Source organism: Brachyistius frenatus, unplaced genomic scaffold, assembly GCF_029030835.1.
Source record: "Brachyistius frenatus isolate BFR_SWC_R1_liver_20210118 unplaced genomic scaffold, ASM2903083v1 Contig_157, whole genome shotgun sequence".
NCBI classification, from domain to species: domain Eukaryota; kingdom Metazoa; phylum Chordata; class Actinopteri; family Embiotocidae; genus Brachyistius; species Brachyistius frenatus.
In genome coordinates, this window is record NW_027210756.1 from 441,472 (window position 1) to 462,381 (window position 20,910).

At 40.0% G+C, this 20,910-nt stretch overlaps 2 protein-coding genes across 3 annotated transcripts; one reads left to right on the forward strand and one right to left on the reverse strand.

The window, feature by feature from the left end:
* Positions 1-1,315: 1,315 nt before the first annotated feature.
* On the reverse strand, positions 1,316-10,131 carry LOC138631446 (carotenoid-cleaving dioxygenase, mitochondrial-like). 2 transcript variants are annotated; one of them, XM_069716396.1, is made up of 12 exons: positions 10,004-10,131; positions 7,378-7,582; positions 7,068-7,279; positions 6,468-6,583; positions 6,258-6,360; positions 5,571-5,699; positions 5,310-5,470; positions 5,001-5,168; positions 4,689-4,826; positions 3,748-3,930; positions 2,864-2,974; positions 1,316-1,936 (listed from the first exon to the last, which is right to left on the reverse strand). In XM_069716396.1, exons 1-12 carry the CDS (start codon positions 10,029-10,031, stop codon positions 1,820-1,822), a joined length of 1,671 nt encoding a protein of 556 aa, XP_069572497.1. In that variant the 5' UTR covers positions 10,032-10,131; the 3' UTR covers positions 1,316-1,819. The 2 variants fall into 2 exon arrangements, with proteins under 2 accessions (XP_069572497.1, XP_069572495.1); XM_069716394.1 differs by lacking the exon at positions 10,004-10,131 and adding an exon at positions 8,001-8,596.
* Positions 10,132-12,615: 2,484 nt separating this feature from the next.
* On the forward strand, positions 12,616-20,624 carry snx19a (sorting nexin 19a). Its single transcript, XM_069716413.1, has 12 exons — positions 12,616-12,829; positions 13,519-15,018; positions 15,106-15,244; positions 15,325-15,425; positions 15,506-15,625; positions 16,542-16,660; positions 16,940-17,030; positions 17,133-17,283; positions 17,573-17,696; positions 18,590-18,774; positions 18,860-18,947; positions 19,753-20,624. Exons 2-12 carry the CDS (start codon positions 13,543-13,545, stop codon positions 19,880-19,882), a joined length of 2,724 nt encoding a protein of 907 aa, XP_069572514.1. The 5' UTR covers positions 12,616-12,829; positions 13,519-13,542; the 3' UTR covers positions 19,883-20,624.
* Positions 20,625-20,910: the final 286 nt, after the last annotated feature.

Genomic DNA, 20,910 nt, shown 5'->3' on the forward strand with positions numbered 1-20,910 from the left:
GAGTTCGGATTCAGACCTTCAGACTCTGCAGCTTCACAACATAACTGAAGCTACTTAAACGCTGTCACATGATGACCTCTAGTGGATGATGTGTGACTCTCCACAGCAGACAAAAAAACAACAACAGCCATTTAGGACGTCTGTTTATAGATATTTCTTTTTTTTGCAGCACTGGACTGCAGAGTTTAAAGTTGCAGTTTTAAAACAAAATTTAATATATTTCTATCAGTATTCTGGTTAGTCATTTAAATGACTTAATTCTCCATCAAGTAGTGGCTAACCTCGGTAATACTATTGATAATGATGTTAATTTCTGTCTGATAGAAACGTATATGAAAAGCAGCTGCACTATTAACGCATCAGTTTTAAATATTGTATTAATAAATAAATAATCCGAAAATAGTACATTCAAAAGTGATTTATTCACAATGCTTCTCTTATCCAACCAAGCGTCAAAACCTCAGATTTATTAATGATTGTAACATAAAATGTTTTGGTTTTGATTGATTAAAGAAAGCATAGTATTTTAAAGGCTGTTTGGTAAAATTCTTAATTTGTTAACTGGTAACTAAACTAACTAAAGGCTGTCAGAAAAATGTAGTTACGAGTAAAAACTTCAATATTTCCCTCTGAAATGAAAAAGCATGAAAAGAAAATACTCAAGTAAAGTAAAAGTAAAATAAAATTTGTCAATTAGTGGAGACTTTAACAGTTCATCTCACCTGCTGCTGCGTCCATGTCAAAGGCTATTGTTAATAAATCCATGTGCATTAAAACTTATTATGTCCTTTTTTCCATTTTAAAGGGAAGGGAAAATATTTCAATTTAATAACAGAGAAATTTCCAATTCAGTGCTAAACACAGTGCAGGACGTGAGAAGAAAAAGAGAGAACTTTAGGAACAGGGAAGAAGATTTTTGCAAAGATTTTACATCGTTAGCTTATTATGATGTATGATTTACACTTTTACAAGTGTCAAACAAAATTCTAATTCAGTATCCGAAATAACTGATAAATACTTTTTATATACAGAAAACTCGCATATAGGGTTATGAGGCCTCAGAAAATAATATATTGCTATCTCCTTTTTGTCTTTTTACTTACTTATTACTTATTATTACTTATTATTTACTTTTTGTCTTTTTACTTACTTATTATTTACTTATTGATGCAACACAAATAATAAAGCTAAAACATTCATAAAATCTTGTCAGCATGTGAAACAGCAGTTTTTATGTGAGCATATTTCTAAACATCATCTTGCCATCGATTCTGTGTGAAAGATGCACAAACAATCAACAACTTTGTAAACACACTTTAAAGTTTACAGAGGTCAAATTTATTTAAATGTACAAAAAGTGTATAAAAATCATCGAACCTGTGGAAAATACTGTTCAAGTAAAAAACAAAAAGCAAAACAGACTGTTCATTTGGCACTTGTGTGGCCTGTTAGTCTGAGCATCCTGCAACCTGCACGTCACAGGTTTGATGCCTTCCGTACATAAACTCATGAGTTCCCCCCCGCTGACGTGTCCTCTAGTACCGCGAGTTAGTGTCAAGTTGATGCAAAAGATATGGAAGTTACAGGAATAATATGAGGATATGTGAGATAATTAAAAACAGTTTTAGCAAATATTAGTTTAGAGACTTCATCAGAGTAAACTTCGTCAGCATGCAGTCAGTAACAGAACACTGTGTCCATCTTCAGCATGTAATGCAGATGTAACGGTACCATCAGGAATATAGTGGTTATATGCCTTATATTTTTTCATTCTTTGTATTATACTGTGTCAGAAACACTTTGGGTAGCAGAAACAGGTTTATGCTGAGGCACTGAAGGTCCCATGGAAGCCATAAGCCATGTTGACAGGCACATCGGCCCTACCCAGCTCTTTAAATGTCTTGGCATCCAAAACCAGGAGGAATGTCCCTTTATCCTGGAGAGAAAGGTTTACCATAAAAAAAACGCAGACAGCTGTTCAGAATCAAGTCAGTAACATGTGACGCCTGATGTGAAGTCAGAAAGCTTCCGGAGCGTCTTTTAAAAAGTGCATGTGAAGATTAATAGTAGATTATCGAGTGTTTCCCACAAGTGGATCAAGAAGGCACTTAAAGTGGACAATCAAAGTCTTTATAAAAAGAGGTAAATGAGTCATTTTTGGTTTTAGAAATATAATTTGCCATATTAGAAATATTACATTTGCACAAGATACTCGTGCACAGTAATGCCTGACTGACTTTATCAAACTGCTGCTGTTTAATTTCAACATTTTTATTCTCCTTCAACAGTTAATTTGCCATACTTGCTATCAGGAAACAGAACAACAAAACATTATAACAGTTCACTGCATAAATGATACATGAATTTGACTTTTAGTTCAATTAAAGTTTGTACCACTACATGTAGAACTAATTCCATTGTTGTATTACAAAAAGACTGCTTGCAAAACCCTGCAAACTTCGTATTGACCATAAAGTTCATTTTATAAATTTTTCAGAAACGCAAAATGTCATTTTCCCTGTGCTTTTATGGCTACAATTCGAAACTTCAAACCATCAAAATTCACTTTGTGTAAATTCATCAATGAATATTTATGATTCTGCTCATCGCCCTCATTAATATGTATGATGTATTATGTGTCCCGCTGATAACAGACTTGGACGAGAAAATCAACCGAGCTCACGTTGACGTGCAGGTCTGCTGCCTGGTGGTAACTATAACTCAGGGAACCCTAAACCCCTGATAACAACCTCAACTAGCTTTTTATAACACTGATCTAACCTCCCAATGACCAGCACATTTCAGTTCTTCTACTCCTGTTCAATGTCAGGCTTAAGGGAAAGACACCGGCACAGAGTCTTACCTGTGAGGGGGTGAGAACCACCGAGAGGATGACACCATCGTCTTCCTCCACAGCATCAGGGGACGGCACGAACGCGGGCTCTGAGGGGTAGAAACCCTTCTGGTACCAAACCTGCAGGGCATCATATTCACAAATGACTTACTAATTTGTAAAAAAAAATAATTTGTGTTCTTGTCGGTGTTATTTACATGGTAAACATGTTGTTTCCTTGTTGAAAGATCTATGAGGAGATTGACACAACTCACCAGCAGCCCTTTTGGTTTAACTTTGCTTAGACACCGGCATCACCACTGTGCCCCAGCCAAGAAACAGTTTGGCACATAATCCCCCTTAAAACCACATTTCTGTTTTTATTTGAAACACTGAGATAATGAAACTGCGATAAAACATGTTCATTGGAGAGTTTAGAGGCGCTGCTAGGTGGATTTTGTTACTTTTGGACAGAGCTACAGTAACCGCTTCCCATTTTCTTACCTTTAATCTAAGCTAAGATAACTGCATCCTTAGTATAGTAGAGTAGTGTCCTCCCATCTAACCTTTGTATGAAAATCTATTTCTTTAATATTTGTGTTATACAGTTAATAGTGACTAGATGTGGTTGAAGTCAAATTTCCACTGTAGTGTGTGAGCTGTAGAAGAGCTTTGTCAGGCAGAGTAAGAGGATGATGACTAGTTCTGACTAAAATTAGCCACTTTTTAAATTGACATCTTCATTATTGTACTGTATCAAGTGCTGAGTTATCACTTTTTATTTTATCAATCAATTATGAAAATATTATTTCCCATTAGGACTTCAGATAGCGCTAAATGTGTACACATAAAGTACACACACACGCACGCACGCACACACACACACACACACACACACACACACCACCACACACCTTGAGAGACTTGTCCTTCAGGTCCATCTTGAGCAGAGAGTCTCCCACCAGGTGTCTGAAGCCGCAGCCATAGAAGTAACGGTACGGTCGTGCGTTATATTTGCCGTAGTTGATCTGAGGGAACTCCAGGCCGCCGTACTCCTTGAGGTCGTCTCCATGGAGATCCTCGTGGTGACAGAACACCTGTTGACAAAGAGAGGATCAACTGTCCATTGTCACCTAAAGTCAGCACAGTTTTTGTAGTCCCTCTCTGACTTCTTTGAGCATTAGTTTCAGTTTGACTGTGCTGAGTTTTATTTTGCTTTCATGAACCGAATCTTATGAGCTTTGCTCATTTGCATTTGATTAAACAGTTATGAGGTGAAAGTAGCTGCAAAATGTGTACCTCTGACTGTCTGCTGCAGGAACACACTGATTTCAAAATGTATAAGTTATAGTAGTAATCAAATATTACAACCAAACCGCTGTAGAAATCACAACAGAAATGCTTATATGCTAATTGTGCATATCCTCCTCCATATATACCTTTAAAAAAATGACCTATATGACATCCTTTATTATTATATTCCTATTACTATATTTAGTAGATGCTTCATGACATATATGGAGGTGTAGTGTTCTCATTCCGCTTTGCAGATTTTACTTTGTCAAGTGAATCAGTTGTAATGGTGGATACCTGATTCTCTCACATTATAATTGACAGGTAGTTACTAGTTACAATGCAGATTACATTTTTACATTTATAAATGTTGTATATTAAACTTCCTAGAAGTCATTAAAACTCTATAAGCATTCTATTATTTACTCAGCCTGTTTGAATGAGATTTGTTTTGTACAGCATCACAAGAGCTGTCAAGACAAGAGCCGTGTCTGGAGACTGCATCCAAATGTAAAAAAAGATATTCATAGTAAAGAAGTTACCACGTATGATTCTGACTCACCTTGTCTTTGCTGATCTGAACACTCGATGCTTCACTGTCGGGTCGAGTGTTCAGGTTCTGGCCTGTGGGGGTTTCGCTGGTCACATGTAGGGGCAGAACGAAACGCCGGGGGTAAGCCCTGCACATGGTGTTGTACACCTGGGAGAGACACAATGCAGGGACAGTGCAGTATTTGTCCATTTTAGGAAATCATCATCTCTCAAAGTATGTTTTGTTTTTTGTTTTTTTTTGTCTCTCGGTGCTCAGAGACTGAAAAAAATGTATTGCATAAAGAGTTCTAGTACATGTGTATGCATTTATTTATATATTGACCTCATCCAGGGCATCTCCTGACTTGCGTAAGTTCTGGATGAGGTAATTGTTGATGGCTTCGCCGCCGTCCGAGCAGCACATATCCAGCATCAAGAATCCGTCCTCCTCGAAGGCGTTGATCTGATGGAAGGTGGAGATGGCTTTGGTGTGGTACTTCACTGAGCTGACCTGCAGGACAAAATACACAATTAGACCATCCACAATTGAGACTGAAGCAGTGGGCTATTTTTCTCTTGTGTCTTGCCATGCAGAATTTCCTTCAAGTTTCCTAGGTGTAAACAATTGCCCTCCTGACCAGTCTCATCTCACCTCGCCTGTATGCTTGTTAACAACATGGAAGACCGTTTCTTGCTTGGGATCCCAGTAGATGCCTTCGCTCAGAGCCTTCCCCCTCAGCTTGCACGTGACTATCTTCAGCAGGTCCATCTTGATTGGCTGCTCGATAAACACCACGTAGTTCTCAGACATGGCTGGAAGCAGGAGAAGAGTGTTATTGAGACTTCTAGCTCAGGGCAGCAAGTAAAAGAAACAGACAGCACTAATGAGCGAAACCCAAGGGAGCTGGCTCACCAAAGCTGTGGTAGTAGGAGGGATGGGACTTGTGTGTCGGCGCAATGGAACAGAGGACTTTGGCTCCTTGAAGGGTGTCGTTTCCATCTGTCTTCTCAGGAGGTACTCTGATGATGTTGTACAGGGCTCCTGGAAGAGTCAAGAGAGTTATGTACAGACATTTACTCTGAGATGAGATGTGAAGAAGCAAAAGCAGATGTTCAGTGAAGATAATGTTGTTTTTATTCTCAGCGGGGAATAAAAAAAAACAAGTAAATCTCACATTGAATTATGCAATTCTTAACTCCTGAAGCCCCAGGCTTTTTTTTTAAAACTTCCACCTGAAAAAACATCCCAAAGTTAAGTCAGTAACAGCTGTAAAACTGTAAGGCCAAAATGAACAATTGTGGTCTCTGTGGATAAGAGACACTTGGGAGAATTTACAAATACAATAAGTGTCAATATCCTTATCACCAAAGTAAGATTTGAAAAACTCGATTAACTTCAATTAAAAACTGCAACTCTACCTAATTTCATACAACAGAAATGAGGCACAAGAAATGTTACGCACTCACTCGCCTCTTCAGTGAATATGCTACCGTCAAAAAGATGGTGTGTTTTTATAACAGGTATTGTCTGGTCCTGATACAGGCACATAAAGGGTGGAAGGGAATAATGTGGGTCTCCAAATAAAAAAAACGGACAAACCTTTGCTTCCATAGGAGTTGCCCATATTGTAGGTGGTGCCATCTGGGTCATAGTGTGGGTGAGCAGTGGCTCCATTTACAGCGATGAACTTACTCCAGTCTACCTGCAAAACATAGCACAGAATGAGAGGGATCAGAGTGTGTAGCTGGACTATTTGACAGAGGAGAGAAAATATGTATATATGTTAATGATACTGGACCAAGCTAGTACCTTTTCCAATGTTTCTAGGTTCTCTGGGTTCACTTTGTGCATGAAATTGGTCTCCGTGCTCACATAGTAGTCCCCTTTGTATTTAACAAAGCTCACACTTGCATTGTCTGTGGGTTCTGTAACAAATAAAAACACAGCAGTGGCAAGTTTTGTAAATGCCTGAAAGCTTTTCTTCTTATAACCTGCAGCTTGTAGTGACTCGAAAAAGAACAGTTTGAATGTAAAACATTTCAGCTCCCCTCTCTGGTCCCCCACTGTAGCACATTATTATATAACCGCAGAGTAAACACAGTTCTGAGGAGGTCCAAACCCTGCCCTCACCACAGAAATACAAACTTGTACAAACATGTAATCTAAATTTTTTTTTTTTTTTTTTTTCTATACGATTCCCTGTGGTCATCCTTGCTCTTCTCAATTTACCAAGCTGGTTCTTACTGTAACACAAAATCTTCATTGAAACCTCAGAGCAACATTCCTGCACAGTGATTTAACAAACCAGCTACACTGCATGCACCTGTCATGACCTCTCTTTGTTCCTTTGTTACTCATTATCCATTTACACTTGATTTCAACTCATCCCTTCTTATTCATGCGACTCACCCATCATCTCGAAGCGGGAGAGGAATCGTAGGAAGAAGTTTTTACAGGGGTCAGGCATGGCCAGGGTGCCAAACTCTGACATCACGATGCGGTCCCGTTCACTGTTCTTCTTGTAGGCGTCACTGTGCAGGAACCGACTCATGTACGTCACCTTGCCTTCCTTGATCTTGAACTGGTGGAGTAGAGCCATCCCATCAAACCAGTGGTTGTAGCTGCCATGAAACACATTAAGACATCAAGGCTTGCCATCACATGCATTTGGAAACTTTCCTTGTTTGTGCAGCAGCATATTGAGGTGTTTCCAACTCACTGTGTGTTTCCAAACTCGAACTTCCCAGGGCCGTTGCGGAGGAGCCTGCCATTGAGCCAGGCAGGAATGGTGCCTCGTATTTTGGTGGTGATTGGCTCAGGGGTCTCTTCTATGGAGCGGACCAGAGGAGCAATTGTCTCCAGTCCCTTCAGTACCGTGGCGATGCATTCCTTCGCCTTGCCATTTTCACCAGGTGTGTTCTTATCTGTCGGAAACACATAGGCAGTATAATACCCAAATTCTTCTTTAAATCAAACGAACATTATTGAGATCCCAGCTATTGTTCTTGGAGTGTTTTCAGCAGGAAGTTCTTTTTTTGTTCCCAGCATGTTCTATTTAAGGATAACGTTCTCTAAAATCATTCTAAAATCATTTTACAAAAGTCTTCATAAAACATTTGTATCATGTTTTTAAAGCACGTGCTACTGAAAACATTTAAAGAATTACAGTACACTGTTCTGACAAGGCTATGAAAAACATTTTAAGAATGTAAACAAAATACTTACAAAATGTTTTTTAGAGATGGTTATCTTACCTTTAAGATATGACAAAAACATCAATAAAAAGACTTCACTAGAATATTACATAATATTCTCTAAGTTTTTGGAACAAAGAAATTCTACCTGGGATGGCCATCTTTGCAGACGTTGTCTTCAACTCACTGATTTTTGGTTGTTGAAGCAGGATAATAACTAGAAATACATGTCTGATAAGCCAAACTATTAGGCAGAAACCTACAATGTCAAATGAAAGACATGATAAATCAGAAATACCTAACCCTCTTGTCTTTCTAGGCAACATAAAATGTGACAACATAAAAAAGCCTGAATATATGAGTATTGTTACTTTTAAAAAGAAAATCTAAACAGGTGCATGTCTGATAATTTTGCTCAAAGATGCTGTTTAAATGCAACACTTGGCTGTTTGTTTATATCTTCATAGTCTTTCACTTTTATTAAAAGGCATTCAAAATGTAGTTGTGAACAAGTTAATTGTCTCACTAAAGCATTAGCAAGGTTTACTTTTGCATTTGGAATAAACATCTAATAAAACAATGGATTATCCATTAATTAGAAGGAATAAAGACAACCTTAAAATGCACAATTAGATGTCTTTAAAAGTAGTGCTGGTGTTTATCTATAAGATTTCCAGTGATTAAAAAGTAATACAAATGACAAATGACATTGAAATCCTGCACTGCTCTGCAAACAAGTCTGACTGGCTCTTGTGTTTACATAAAAACCACAGTAAACATGCAGCTCTGCACAGTGCAAGATTTCCGTTCATTTCCTCAGTGAGAGACCTAAAACCGTGTTGACTAAGCACAGCTGGGTCATTGCAGCACGTGTCTAACGAAACCAAAGACGCATGACTTAAATTATCAAAAACAGTCAGCTCCTTTGTTACCATCTACCTCATTATGAGCATGCTAGCAGAGACACAGGCAGGAAGTAAGTTCAGCTGTGTGTAAAATGAAAGTACATTCTTTATCAGGGATATACCTGATGGTTTAAAGCACATACTGTATGTACAATAATATATATATATATATATATATATATATATATATATATATATATATATGAAACGGAGTATTTCAGAAATAAAATACTTATATATATATATATATATATATGCAGTATTTCATGCTGCAATATGAAACTGCCACACGTTTAATGTCAGTATTTGGCCTCTTTTTTGTCACGTTGACACATGAAACAAAGGAAAACTATTAATGTAATGAAAAGAACTTAAAGCCCATTACATGTTAACGAGAAGAAGCATGCCTGAGGATGAATTGTTTTATGTTCTGCTTTTTGTTACCTCACATGGATGTTTGTCCATATCAATATTTGCATAACCATAGATTCTGGATGTTTATTGCCTGAGGGAGAATATTTCAGGTAAGTATTTCTGTTTCTGCAAAATTTGTGCAAAAATTGGGCCACACTGGAGCAAAACAAACTCCATCAGGAACGACAGGTTGGCAAATTCATAATATAATGTTGGCTGATTCTAAAAATAATACAGTAAATAAACCTGATAAAATAAGAAAAAAAAATAACAGAATAATAAAATAGCCACTATACGTGCCTTTCTTTAAAGATGAGCACTGCCATTATTGCCAGTGTGTTGTAGAGAAACCAGTCTGATGTTCTGCTGCTGGTTATGGCTAATTAACTATCTGTACAGTAAACAGTCTTCCGGCACCAGCAGCTGTTTGCGATACTCGACGAGGTTTAACTGTTTAACAGTATTTAATCCTGCGATTATCAATTCTACATGCTGACACTGTAACTGCAGTCTAGTCCTTGCTCGAAAAGCATGTCGCCTGTCATCGTAACTGAAACCAGATGCTCAGTGAAGCAACAAGAACAGTTTGTCCTGCCAGCGCACAGTGATCGTCCATCATCGCAGTTTATTCCGCAACAACTACCAAGAGCGGAGGACCAATAAACATGCCGAATTACATTTTAACTTTTGCCATGCGCTTTTCAAGTGCAAACCGCTCCTAAGAACAAACCACGGCTGTGCGCGCAGCTTCCTACTGTGAGAACCAGCAGCAGGTGAATCCTGCTTTCTGTCGTCTGTGCAGTTCAACGTCCACAACACTGAGGAACCTTACCAGGACTCTCGAGATTCACGGGGGACATGGCGGTGGATGGATGCTGCTTCTGCTTTCTGTCTGCTTGCTATCGGGCAATAAAACGCTTACCACTTAACGGAGCAGTGGATGGAGCTACATGCAGGGCGTTGTTACGTAACACTGTTGTATAACAGAGTGAGAGAGAGTGAGAGAGAGGGGGAGGGAGAGGGAGAGAGAACTGGTACAATCAGTCCTGCAAGAAGTATGCTCGTCTACTTTTCTGGTGCGCTGTGAAATAAAGACATCAATAAATAAGTAAATATTAATATAAAATAGAATATAAATGTAAATAATTGCTCAAATAAGTGGGCTAAATTCCACTAATTGAACATGTAATCTGCAATGAATTTGATCACAATCTTAGTTTTTCTATACGTTTCTAGGCTATGCATATTCTTTATTCATTTGTGTTGTTTGCATTTAGCCTATTTATATCCCTAAATTGATATCCTGATTTATCTGTGTTTTGATATTTGTTCATTTCTGTATCTGTACATATCTTCTGTAAGTATTTCTTTGTTTGTTTTTTATGATATATGAAGTGTATTCTCACACTAAACAAGGACTGGTCAGCTCGGAAAACTATAGGCAGAATATACCAAAAACAATTGGGTAAGAATGAGGGTATACGCTCTCCCTCATTAGATTACAGGCAAATAATTAAATGAAGGAAAAACTGTTGGTAGAGATATTGAATAAATAAAAGTATATATACAGTGGGTACGGAAAGTATTCAGACCCCTTTAAATTTTTCACTCTTTGTTTCATTGTAGCCATTTGCTAAAATCAAAAAAGTTCATTTTATTTCTCATTAATGTACACTAAGCACCCCATCTTGACAGAAAAAAAACAGAAATGTAGAAATTTGTGCAAATTTATTAAAAAAGAAAATCTGAAATATCACATGGTCATAAGTATTCAGACCCTTTGCTGTGACACTCATATTTAACTCACATGCTGTCCATTTCTTCTGATCCTCCCTGAGATGGTTCTACTCCTTCATTGGAGTCCAGCTGTGTTTAATTAAACTGATTGGACTTGATTAGGAAAGGCACACACCTGTCTATATAAGACCTTACAGCTCACAGTGCATGTCAGAGCAAATGAGAATCATGAGGTCGAAGGAACTGTCCAAGGAGCTCAGAGACAGAATTGTGGCAAGGCACAGATCTGGCCAAGGTTACAAAATAATTTCTGCAGCACTCAAGGTTCCTAAGAGCACAGTGGCCTCCATAATCCTTAAATGGAAGAAGTTTGGGACGACCAGAACTCTTCCTAGACCTGGCCGTCCAGCCAAACTGAGCAATCGTGGGAGAAGAGCCTTGGTGAGAGAGGTAAAGAAGAACCCAAAGATCACTGTGGCTGAGCTCCAGAGATGCAGTAGGGAGATGGGAGAAAGTTCCACAAAGTCAACTATCACTGCAGCCCTCCACCAGTCGGGGCTTTATGGCAGAGTGGCCCGACGGAAGCCTCTCCTCAGTGCAAGACATATGAAAGCCCGCATAGAGTTTGCCAAAAAACACATGAAGGACTCCCAGACTACGAGAAATAAGATTCTCTGGTCTGATGAGACCGAGATTGAACTTTTTGGCGTTAATTCTAAGCGGTATGTGTGGAGAAAACCAGGCACTGCTCATCACCTGCCCAATACAATCCCAACAGTGAAACATGGTGGTGGCAGCATCATGCTATGTTGTTTTTTTTCAGCTGCAGGGACAGGACGACTGGTTGCAATTGAAGGAAAGATGAATGCGGCCAAGTGCAGAGATATCCTGGAAGAAAACCTCTTCCAGAGTGCTCTGGACCTCAGACTGGGCTGAAGGTTCACCTTCCAACAAGACAATGACCCTAAGCACACAGCTAAAATAACAAAGGAGTGGCTTCGGAACAACTCTGTGACCATCCTTGACTGGCCCAGCCAGAGCCCTGACCTAAACCCAATTGAACATCTCTGGAGAGACCTGAAAATGGCTGTCCACCAACGTTCACCATCCAACCTGACGGAACTGGAGAGGATCTGCAAGGAAGAATGGCAGAGGATCCCCAAATCCAGGTGTGAAAAGCTTGTTGCATCATTCCCAAGAAGACTCATGGCTGTACTAGCTCAAAAGGGTGCTTCTACTCAATACTGAGCAAAGGGTCTGAATACTTATGACCATGTGATATTTCAGTTTTTCTTTTTTAATAAATTTGCACAAATTTCTACATTTCTGTTTTTTTCTGTCAAGATGGGGTGCTGAGTGTACATTAATGAGAAATAAAATGAACTTTTTTTATTTTAGCAAATGGCTACAATGAAACAAAGAATGAAAAATTTAAAGGGGTCTGAATACTTTCCGTACCCACTGTATATGTAGCCTAATAGACATATAGCCTACAGAAGAAGAAAAAAAAATGTAGGCTAGTTGTAGGCCTATAGAAATGTAAATAAATTGAAAAAAATATATTTTGCTTATGTTCTGATAAATTGCCAACCTTTTATACATGTATCTATTTATTCTTTTTTTTTTTTTTAATTAATTTACATGTGCATTTTTTCAGCATGTTCTTGTGTATGTATTTGGTGAATGTAATACTGATCTGTGAAGTTTGTTTGGAGCAGCAGAGGACTGTGTTGTTCTCTCGGCTGCGTCTCTTTGCTACCAGGTTAAGTGCGCGCACACGTCAGCTACCAACTAGCTGTCCATATGGGCCGTGTGTGTGTCTATCCAGATAATCTTTGTTGGAGGATTAGAGCATGTCCCGGAGAAGGAAGACACTCTCTGCGGCTTGTAGTCGTGCAATGAGGCTCCTACAAGCTCTCGGGTACTGTATGTTTTATTGTCTCTTTGCTGGCTTTATAACGAGAATTAATATGACTGTACATTTCCCTTCGTTTTTCTTCAACTGTACTTTTCTGATAGTAGAAAATATAAAGCAGTCTCTCAACAGCGTTCAGTAAAAATGATTTTGTGCTTGACAATATGTTTTGAATTTGTTACTGCTACTTGTCTTAATTTGAACATGTGCCATAGTTGGTATTCTATAGTGGGAATGAATACATTATTATTATCTCAGTTCAAACACATACTCCAAATAATATCAGAAATGAGAGTTATGATATGGAGGACACACTACTACACTACTTGTTTTTATGTAACAAGTAGCACTGAAGTGATTATTCGATTCATTAATCAGTTGATTGACAAAAAAGGAAATGTCAACTATTGTAATGGTTGATTAATCACTTAAGTCATTTGAAAAAGCATGTGAGGATTTGCTGCTTTCCTCTGTTTCATGACATTGTTAACTGAATATCGAATTTTGGGCAGTTGTCTCCTACTAGTATGGGAAACTGGGACTGCATTATTTTCTTACATATAATAGACCAAATGATAAACTGAAAAAATTGTCAGATTAATCCATCATTAAAATATTTGAAAATAAGTTCAAGCAGTTCCAATCATCACGTTGTTATTGCTGGTTGTATAACGGGATGTGTCTTCTTTCAACAGGACATATTTCACCTGCTGACTGTAATGCCGACCACAAACAGCTCTCATCACTGGACCCTGTCAGAGTTTCTTGGGCAGCCGAGGTTGTTAGGGCTTGGAGCTCTGCTGGCATGGCTCGTCCTCTTCCACCTCCTGGTGAACGTTTGGCTCCTCTGCGTCTTCACCAGTCTGTTGGTGGTTCTCGGAGGTTGGCTTGGGTCCCGGGCCTTACTAGACGCCGACAGCGTCCTCCACCTGGAGCACTTTTTACCTCTTGGTAAAGTGAACCCACCTCTGTATTCCCCTGAGCACGAGTGGAGGTTGAACCATGAGATCCACAGCGCCGTCCACAAAGCCGTGCGTGACTTCGTGTCCTCGTGGTACCGTACTCTGCTGCCTGAAGTGGAGGGGGAGTTTGAACGGGCCGTGCGTAATTCGATGCTGGAGTCGGTGATGGAGCTGAAGGAGCGAGCACGACGAGTGGACAGAAAAGCGTTGGTTCAACGGCTGCTACAGCTGTATGGGAGTCACCTGCAGAGCTACATGACAGTGAGACAGATACAGTCAACACAGAAGGAGAGCATGGGCCTCTGGCAGCTCTACAGTGAAGTAGATGCCCCTCATCCAGCTGTGAGCAGTGCAGATGCTGAGCTCCGCTACTCCAGAGCTCTAGTTCACCTGGTGCTGCATGTGCTTGTCCCGTACCCTCAGATGGAAACCAGGACTGGCGGTTACGTGGTCACAGAACTCATCACCTCCAACATGCTCTTACCGCTCATCAGCAGGCTATCTGATCCTGACTGGCTCAACCAGACCATTGTAGACATATTCACCAGATCCAGAGAATCACAGGAAATCAGTGTGGATGACCTCCCCGCAGATCCACTGTACAAATGCAAGATCCAGCAGGAGTCCTGGACCACCTGCAAGTCGCTGTCCTCCTATGATCCAGCAAACAGCAAAAGTACATCAGACTTTCACGATCTTCACAGCCGGGCAACGATCAGTGAGAGGGACAGCATGGCCAGCCTGTCGTCTGCTGGGAAAGCACAAAGTTGCCACGCAGGTTTGCTCACACCGTACAAAGTGAACTGCTGCTCGTTCACATCCACCCGCTACTCCAACTCATCAAGCTCCAAAATAGTCCCACTGGAATCGCTCATTCAGTCAGACTCTGAAGATGACCTGGCAGGAGGCTTCTGCGACTGCAGTCCTCCGACCAACTTCTGGAACTTACTGACTTTGAAGGATGACCAGTCCATCGGCTGCTTTGGTCCTCTGAGAAATCTCGGGCCGAAGGTGGTGGGGGTGCCCGAGGACCCCCTGTGGCCGTCAGGCATCGCCCAGGAGAAATCCCCAGCTTGTCCTCCGAGAAGGTTTTGTCTAACTTCCTACAACTTCGATACCCCCAACAACCCTGCTGCCCCTGCGAGCATCCAGAACGTGCAAATTGTTGGTACTGCAACTGCGAAGGAGACGCGCGGCACCGGCACGCATCCCTATACTCTCTACACTGTAAAGGTAACACCACCTCGTGCTCCCATCCTCAATTGACTGATATTTGAATGTCGATATTTACACATTACCCGCATATTTTCTGTTTTACAGTTTGAGATGGTGACGGACACTGATAACGCAAGTTCTCTGGAACCTTCAGCCTGTCACACCGTCAATCGCAGATACAGCGAGTTCCTCAACTTGCAGACACGTTTAGAGGAAAGGCCTGAAATAAAGAGAGTAATCAAGAGTAAGAAATGATCCAATGCTCAAACATATCATTAAGGCTTAACTATGCCAAGACAGATACGTCAATGTTATGCATTTCAGATGTCAAAGGCCCTAAGAAAATGTTCCCTGACCTCCCATTTGGCAGTCCAGACAGTGAGAAGGTTGAAACTCGTAAAAGCCAACTGGACGCTTTTCTTAAAGTAGGTATGAGGATTATAACTTCACTCTGCATCATCAAAAATGTGTGTGGTCTTGTAGTGAAATGATTTTCTTTTTCTAGCAACTAAGCATTATTCCTGAGACAGCCAACAGTGAAGACATGCAGGAGTTTCTGGCTCTCAACTCAGATGTTTGCACGTACTTTGGAAGGAAGCCTTTTGTCAAGTCCAGAATTGATAAGGTGAGGATGTGACTGTAAGAGACATAATGAGATCTCTAAGCGTTTCTTTGATAAAATGAGAGAAAAAACTAACACGATGAAATGAATCACATAAAATGTTAAAAAGTTAGTTCAACTTTTAGTCGAGATGTGAGTGAATGTCTGAAGATTTGATCATACTCGAGGCACAAGCTCTCATTATGCGTCTCTTTGTTTTTATGTGTCCCCGCCGGCTACAGTCGTGCCTGCCCAGAGACGTTATGTTCTTTAGTTGTCCTTACGTCTCTCCAATTGTCATGAACTCCATATCGTAGGAATGCCTAAAGGGAATTTCTTCAAATTTGAAACAAACGTTCACTTGAACTCAGAGGGGAACTGATTAGCTTTTGGTGGTCAAAGATCACTGTGACCTCACAAAGCACATCTGTGGCAATAACTCAACAATGCATGGGCTAATTATGCCAAAATCTCACACTAATGTCTAATGGGACGAATGAAAAATGTATTTCCAAACGGTCAACGGTCACATTCACTGTGACATCATGATGTTCTGCAAAACACTTTTCTGGTCATTATTCTACACCATAACTCAGGAACAGAAAGGGAGATTGTGAGCATATTTCACATTTGGTCAGACATTGAATTGGTGGCATTAATATTGGGTGTCCACTGTGCTGATTGTACAGATGTGTGTGAAGCATCCACATTTTTGAATTTGTAGCTTCTTTGCAGCAACATCCATATTTGAATATAGATGTCTGTAAATAGAACAAATTTCTTCCAAGTCTTCACTCCATACAGTATGTTATACAATGAATTGTACACACACATGTAACATGTACGTGGACACACATGTAAATAAACTGCAACTTGACTGGTTAGCGGAGGCGAACAACCATGAGGCAGTAAATCTAGTTTTTTTTGGTTTCCATTAAAGATGATGGAAAATGCTTTCGACACCTTGAAAACAGCTTTCCCTTATCCCGAGCCCCTCAGTCCAACAGAGGACATGGAGGGAGACACTTATGGAAGAACAATGGACAACAGAAAGTACAGGTGAGAGTTCTCAGTCTTAAATCCACTTGGGATCCCTATTTACAGTTTGCATAAACCCATGAGTTATAAGCAGTTCATCGAAAGAGTAATTTTCCATATAAATTGGGTCATTTGAATGCATCTTAAAGGGGATGAATCATCCAAGCTTAGGGAAAAGTTTGACAATGATGAGTTTTTTAAAGCCATATGAGGAGTGCAGGGTTTTTGTGCTCTTATCAAGTTATTCGTGTTTTGTTTCTTACTAATTGGGGATCTCTGATTTTGTGTTTTGTGCTTCAGAAGGCTGATGTTCCCAAGCAAAATTTCCCCATTTCTCAATATACCTGACCTCCATCCTAAAGTGACATACTGCTTTAGTGAAGGCAGCACTGTAAGTTACCATGCAGAATTTACGATCCTGATAAACAAGTGTTTGAAACAGAACTGAGCGCACATTCTCTTAACACATAATCTGTTAATTGTGACTGTTTAGGTCCTCAATGGCATTTCAATGTCTGGCCTGGAGAGCTTTGTCAGAGAGCAGGAGAAACGTTTATGTGGGCTGGAAGGAAAAGAGACAGCCAAGCAGAACTGTGAGCAGCAAGGCAAAGACAAGAAGACATCAGGGAAAACTCATGTCACAGGTTCAGTTCATTGTACTTAGTTTAGATTAGTTTTACTTACTTTTTTTTTAATCCATAACATCCGTTCAGATGTAGTCCTAGCAGCGTTGGAGGCACAACATGCAGTAACATAGAATCACCACTTAGGCGCAGCAAAACTCCACTGTTAGTTCAAGTTTGAGCCTAGTAATCCAAGTAGTCCCAACAGTTTTGTCTATACAGTTTGTCAACTGTGTGAAGATTCCCATTGTTGTGTAGAAATTCATTCTTAATTTGTGGGATTTTTTTTGTGTGTGTGTATGTCCTGCAGACACAGCTGTGGCAGATGTTGCTTTGAACATCTTGTGTCTGTTGATGAAGGATCAGTGGAATTGGCTGTGCACTGAGAATATACAGAAGACCATCAGACTGCTCTTTGGCACCTTCATTGAAAGGTAGGAGGTTGTCAGTCTCTCTGTCGCTTTCTCGGCTGTTTTTATGTCATTCATATAGTTAACATGTAACTCACTCCTGACACCCTAAAACACACCGAGGATGGCATGCATGCAAAAAAGAGTTAGAGTTTTTATAAAATAATGTATAATCTCATATTTATCATTTTGATCATTATCCACTTACAGTGAATTTCTGGGTACTGTATGGTTGAGAGATTCATCACTAAAGACAGAGCAGTGCCACAAGAGTCACACGTGGGCTGCAGTTGCTTCTTCTAACACATACAAATATGTGACCACAGATCCATTGGTTGCCAGGTTTGTTGTATTCAATTATTTTTCCTCCATTCAGCTGGACATCCAGACACTAGATCCTTTTCTAGTGAAAGGTACAGCTTTATGAGGTATTAAGAGGTTTGTTGCACATGACTGTTGGATGTCATTCTCTCAAATCGCCTCTCAAAATAGAATTTTTCTCTTACAATGCAATGTTTATGACTTCCTCCCTACACAGATTTAAACAAAGACTTTTCTCTTTTCCACATGCTCTGTAGGAACAGGACTTTTCTCATCTCTGGTGTTCTGTTGTCATTAACTCTTTATACTAGCCTCCATTTTTGGACTTGATATACACCTCTGGGACTTTTAAGGTTCACTCAGTGTGTCAGTAAATAATGTTCACGCTTCTGCAAAGGTTTATAAAATGCTTGTTTGTATTACCCTTCTGTGCATGATAGTCACTCTTTCCTAATCAATCAAAGCATGTTTGTATGTGAATGCATTCGTTTTCGTCCGTTACACACAGGGGCTGAAAACTCATAGAAAAAGCACACTCATGCACACAAGGACACAAATATTGCACTAAACTACTGATTTTTTTTGTTTTGTCTCAGATGGTTGGATGTCGGTCTTGCCCACCTTACCAGCGACCCCTGCTGGGTGATTTACCTACAAGTGCTGCAGGAGGCGGTGTGGCCTGGCGGTACGCTGCCTGCTCAGCCACAGCCAGAGCGAAGTGACACAGAAAGGGAGGAAACCAAGGAGCAATGTTTGGGCTGTCTAATGCAGCTGCTCCCAGGTCTGTGGCAGCTGTCATACTCAGATTACAGGTGTACAGGTGCTGTTCTGATTTTTACAGATTTCATTATGTTGTTCCTGAACAGAGCTCATCACTGACATGCTGGGCAGCGAAAAGTACAGACTGAGCTTGGAGACCATGCTGGAGTCTTTGCAGGACCATCAGATAAACAAGTGAGTCAGCAGCCAAACTGTTGAGCAGAGCAGACCAGTTTGGGGCTCGCAGACCAAGTTGGGCCCGCACCCTCCTTGTTTTGGTCTATAATGAACACAAAGTGTAAATGTTGTGCAGCTAAAAGGTTCATAATATGAGTTTTACATCTTAATGGTGTCCAGCGTCCCTTTTAAATTACATTGGCCAACGTTCTATCTATGAAGAATTATGGTTTTCACTCTCTCACCTGCTAATGCTCATGTGCTGTCAGTGTGTCCTACATCATTAACTTTCGGATGCCAGTCAAGATAAATCAAGTCAAGCAAATTTGGGAAAAATTGGCAAGATGCCTGTGTTATACAATCATTTCTGCAAAATAATATTATTAATATTATGCAGATTAAAGAGTAGTGTTTAAATAATCCTGAAATTGTATTTCAAATTAAGAATGTTAATTTTTTGTAAAACACATTACATTTAAATCAAATTTAATGTCACCGAACATAAGCATTCATTTTTGGCCCATGGCCCTCCCTAAAGTTTTACTTTTGTCCCTTCTTAGGAAAGAATTTGGGAGCCTCTGCTGTTGCGTAAGCGTGTCTGATTCTGCTCTTTTAACAACTGCTACACTCAAGAGCTCAAAAACTGAATAATAGTCTCTGGTTCTCATATTCATAATACACTAAACAGTATAACCGCAGTCTTAATGTTTAGGATAGATCTGAATTCTGTGTTTCATTTTCATCCTGCATATCATCCATAAGAGGCTCTGTATCATCAGGTGATGTCAGTCTCTCATTGTCCTGTTTGTGTGGCTTTCTGCAGACATCTGATCTACTGTGTCTGTGACCTGCTGCTCGAGTTTCTGGTCCCTGAGTCGTGTGACAAAGCCTTCCAGAGGTCTCTGCTGCAGAGCCTGGCTAAAGACACAGACAGGGACAGTCCTCACACGTGATGCGGCACATGACGTACTCTGATGGCCACACAGGTGGAAGCAGTCGATGCATGCAGTTTATGTGTCTTAGGGATGAGACATATTTATAGTCCTTTGGTCAGCAGGAAAAGAGACTTCACCTTGCTTTGGGCATTTATAATAAACTCCCCCACCTTGTGATTTACTGTAGAATAAAAATGGAAAAGATGAGAAATGTGTTTACAACTGTGGAGACACCCAAAGGGGGTAGCATCACGAGAACACAATTTTGGTATCAGCATGAAAATTGATCTGATCATGACGTCTGCTCAGTCTCACAGTCATATATCAAATATTGTGCAACCAACAGCTTGTTTGTTGTTTTTCTTGTTGCATTTCTTCATTCATTCAGATATTGGTGCAAAGCATGGAGGAGTTAAACCTGGAATCAGTTTGTGATTTCCATCTGAAATCTGACTTTGATAAATAATATTTTTAAATCATCAGCCGATCCATTTATTTTATGTGATGCAAAGGTTTGAAAATCTTCCCAGTAGTCTCTCTTTTATGAATGTTTGTAAGGTTTTTTGTTCTGTCTTTTATCCCCTATTCATCAAATGATCGGAGTCTCTATGCACTTAGTGCCTTCTGCTGAGAGCAGTGAATTCTATCAGTTAAAATTAGCTGTCTGAAGGAAGGGCTTTAGTTTTATGTCAGTTTCACAAACTGAATGTAAAACCCATGTACAGAATACAAGCCTAATTTCCTGACTCAATAAAGGTCTTAAGTGTATAAGCATTGTGCGGGAATCCCCCTTTTCTTCAAGCCATACAAAGGTTTTTTATGTAGCTCCTCCCTGACTGCCAAAGCTGCTATAAAGCTGGTATTGTGTTAGTGGAGATGTTTTATCTGCATTCACGCCTCCTTTTCCATCAACTTATGAACTGCTTCCCCTTTTATAAACGGCTTTTGTGCACATATGCCTTCACTGATGACGACTAACTTAGGAAACTGAATTTAATAGTCTTTAACACTGCCACCTTTTCAAAAATAGTTTTATTATTTAGACT

Excerpts from the sequence above, each read along its gene's own strand:
- snx19a (XM_069716413.1), top strand. The coding sequence starts at position 13,543 with ATGCCGACCACAAACAGCTCTCATCACTGGACCCTGTCAGAGTTTCTT. Across the intron at positions 16,661-16,939 it reads ATGGACAACAGAAAGTACAG|AAGGCTGATGTTCCCAAGCA; the intron begins GTGAGAGTTCTC and ends TTTGTGCTTCAG. Across the intron at positions 17,284-17,572 it reads AGGGAAAACTCATGTCACAG|ACACAGCTGTGGCAGATGTT; the intron begins GTTCAGTTCATT and ends TATGTCCTGCAG.
- LOC138631446 (XM_069716394.1), bottom strand. The coding sequence starts at position 8,193 with ATGTTGTCACATTTTATGTTGCCTAGAAAGACAAGAGGGTTAGGTATT. Across the intron at positions 5,169-5,309 it reads TTAACAAGCATACAGGCGAG|GTCAGCTCAGTGAAGTACCA; the intron begins GTGAGATGAGAC and ends TTTGTCCTGCAG. Across the intron at positions 4,827-5,000 it reads CAGGAGATGCCCTGGATGAG|GTGTACAACACCATGTGCAG; the intron begins GTCAATATATAA and ends TGTCTCTCCCAG.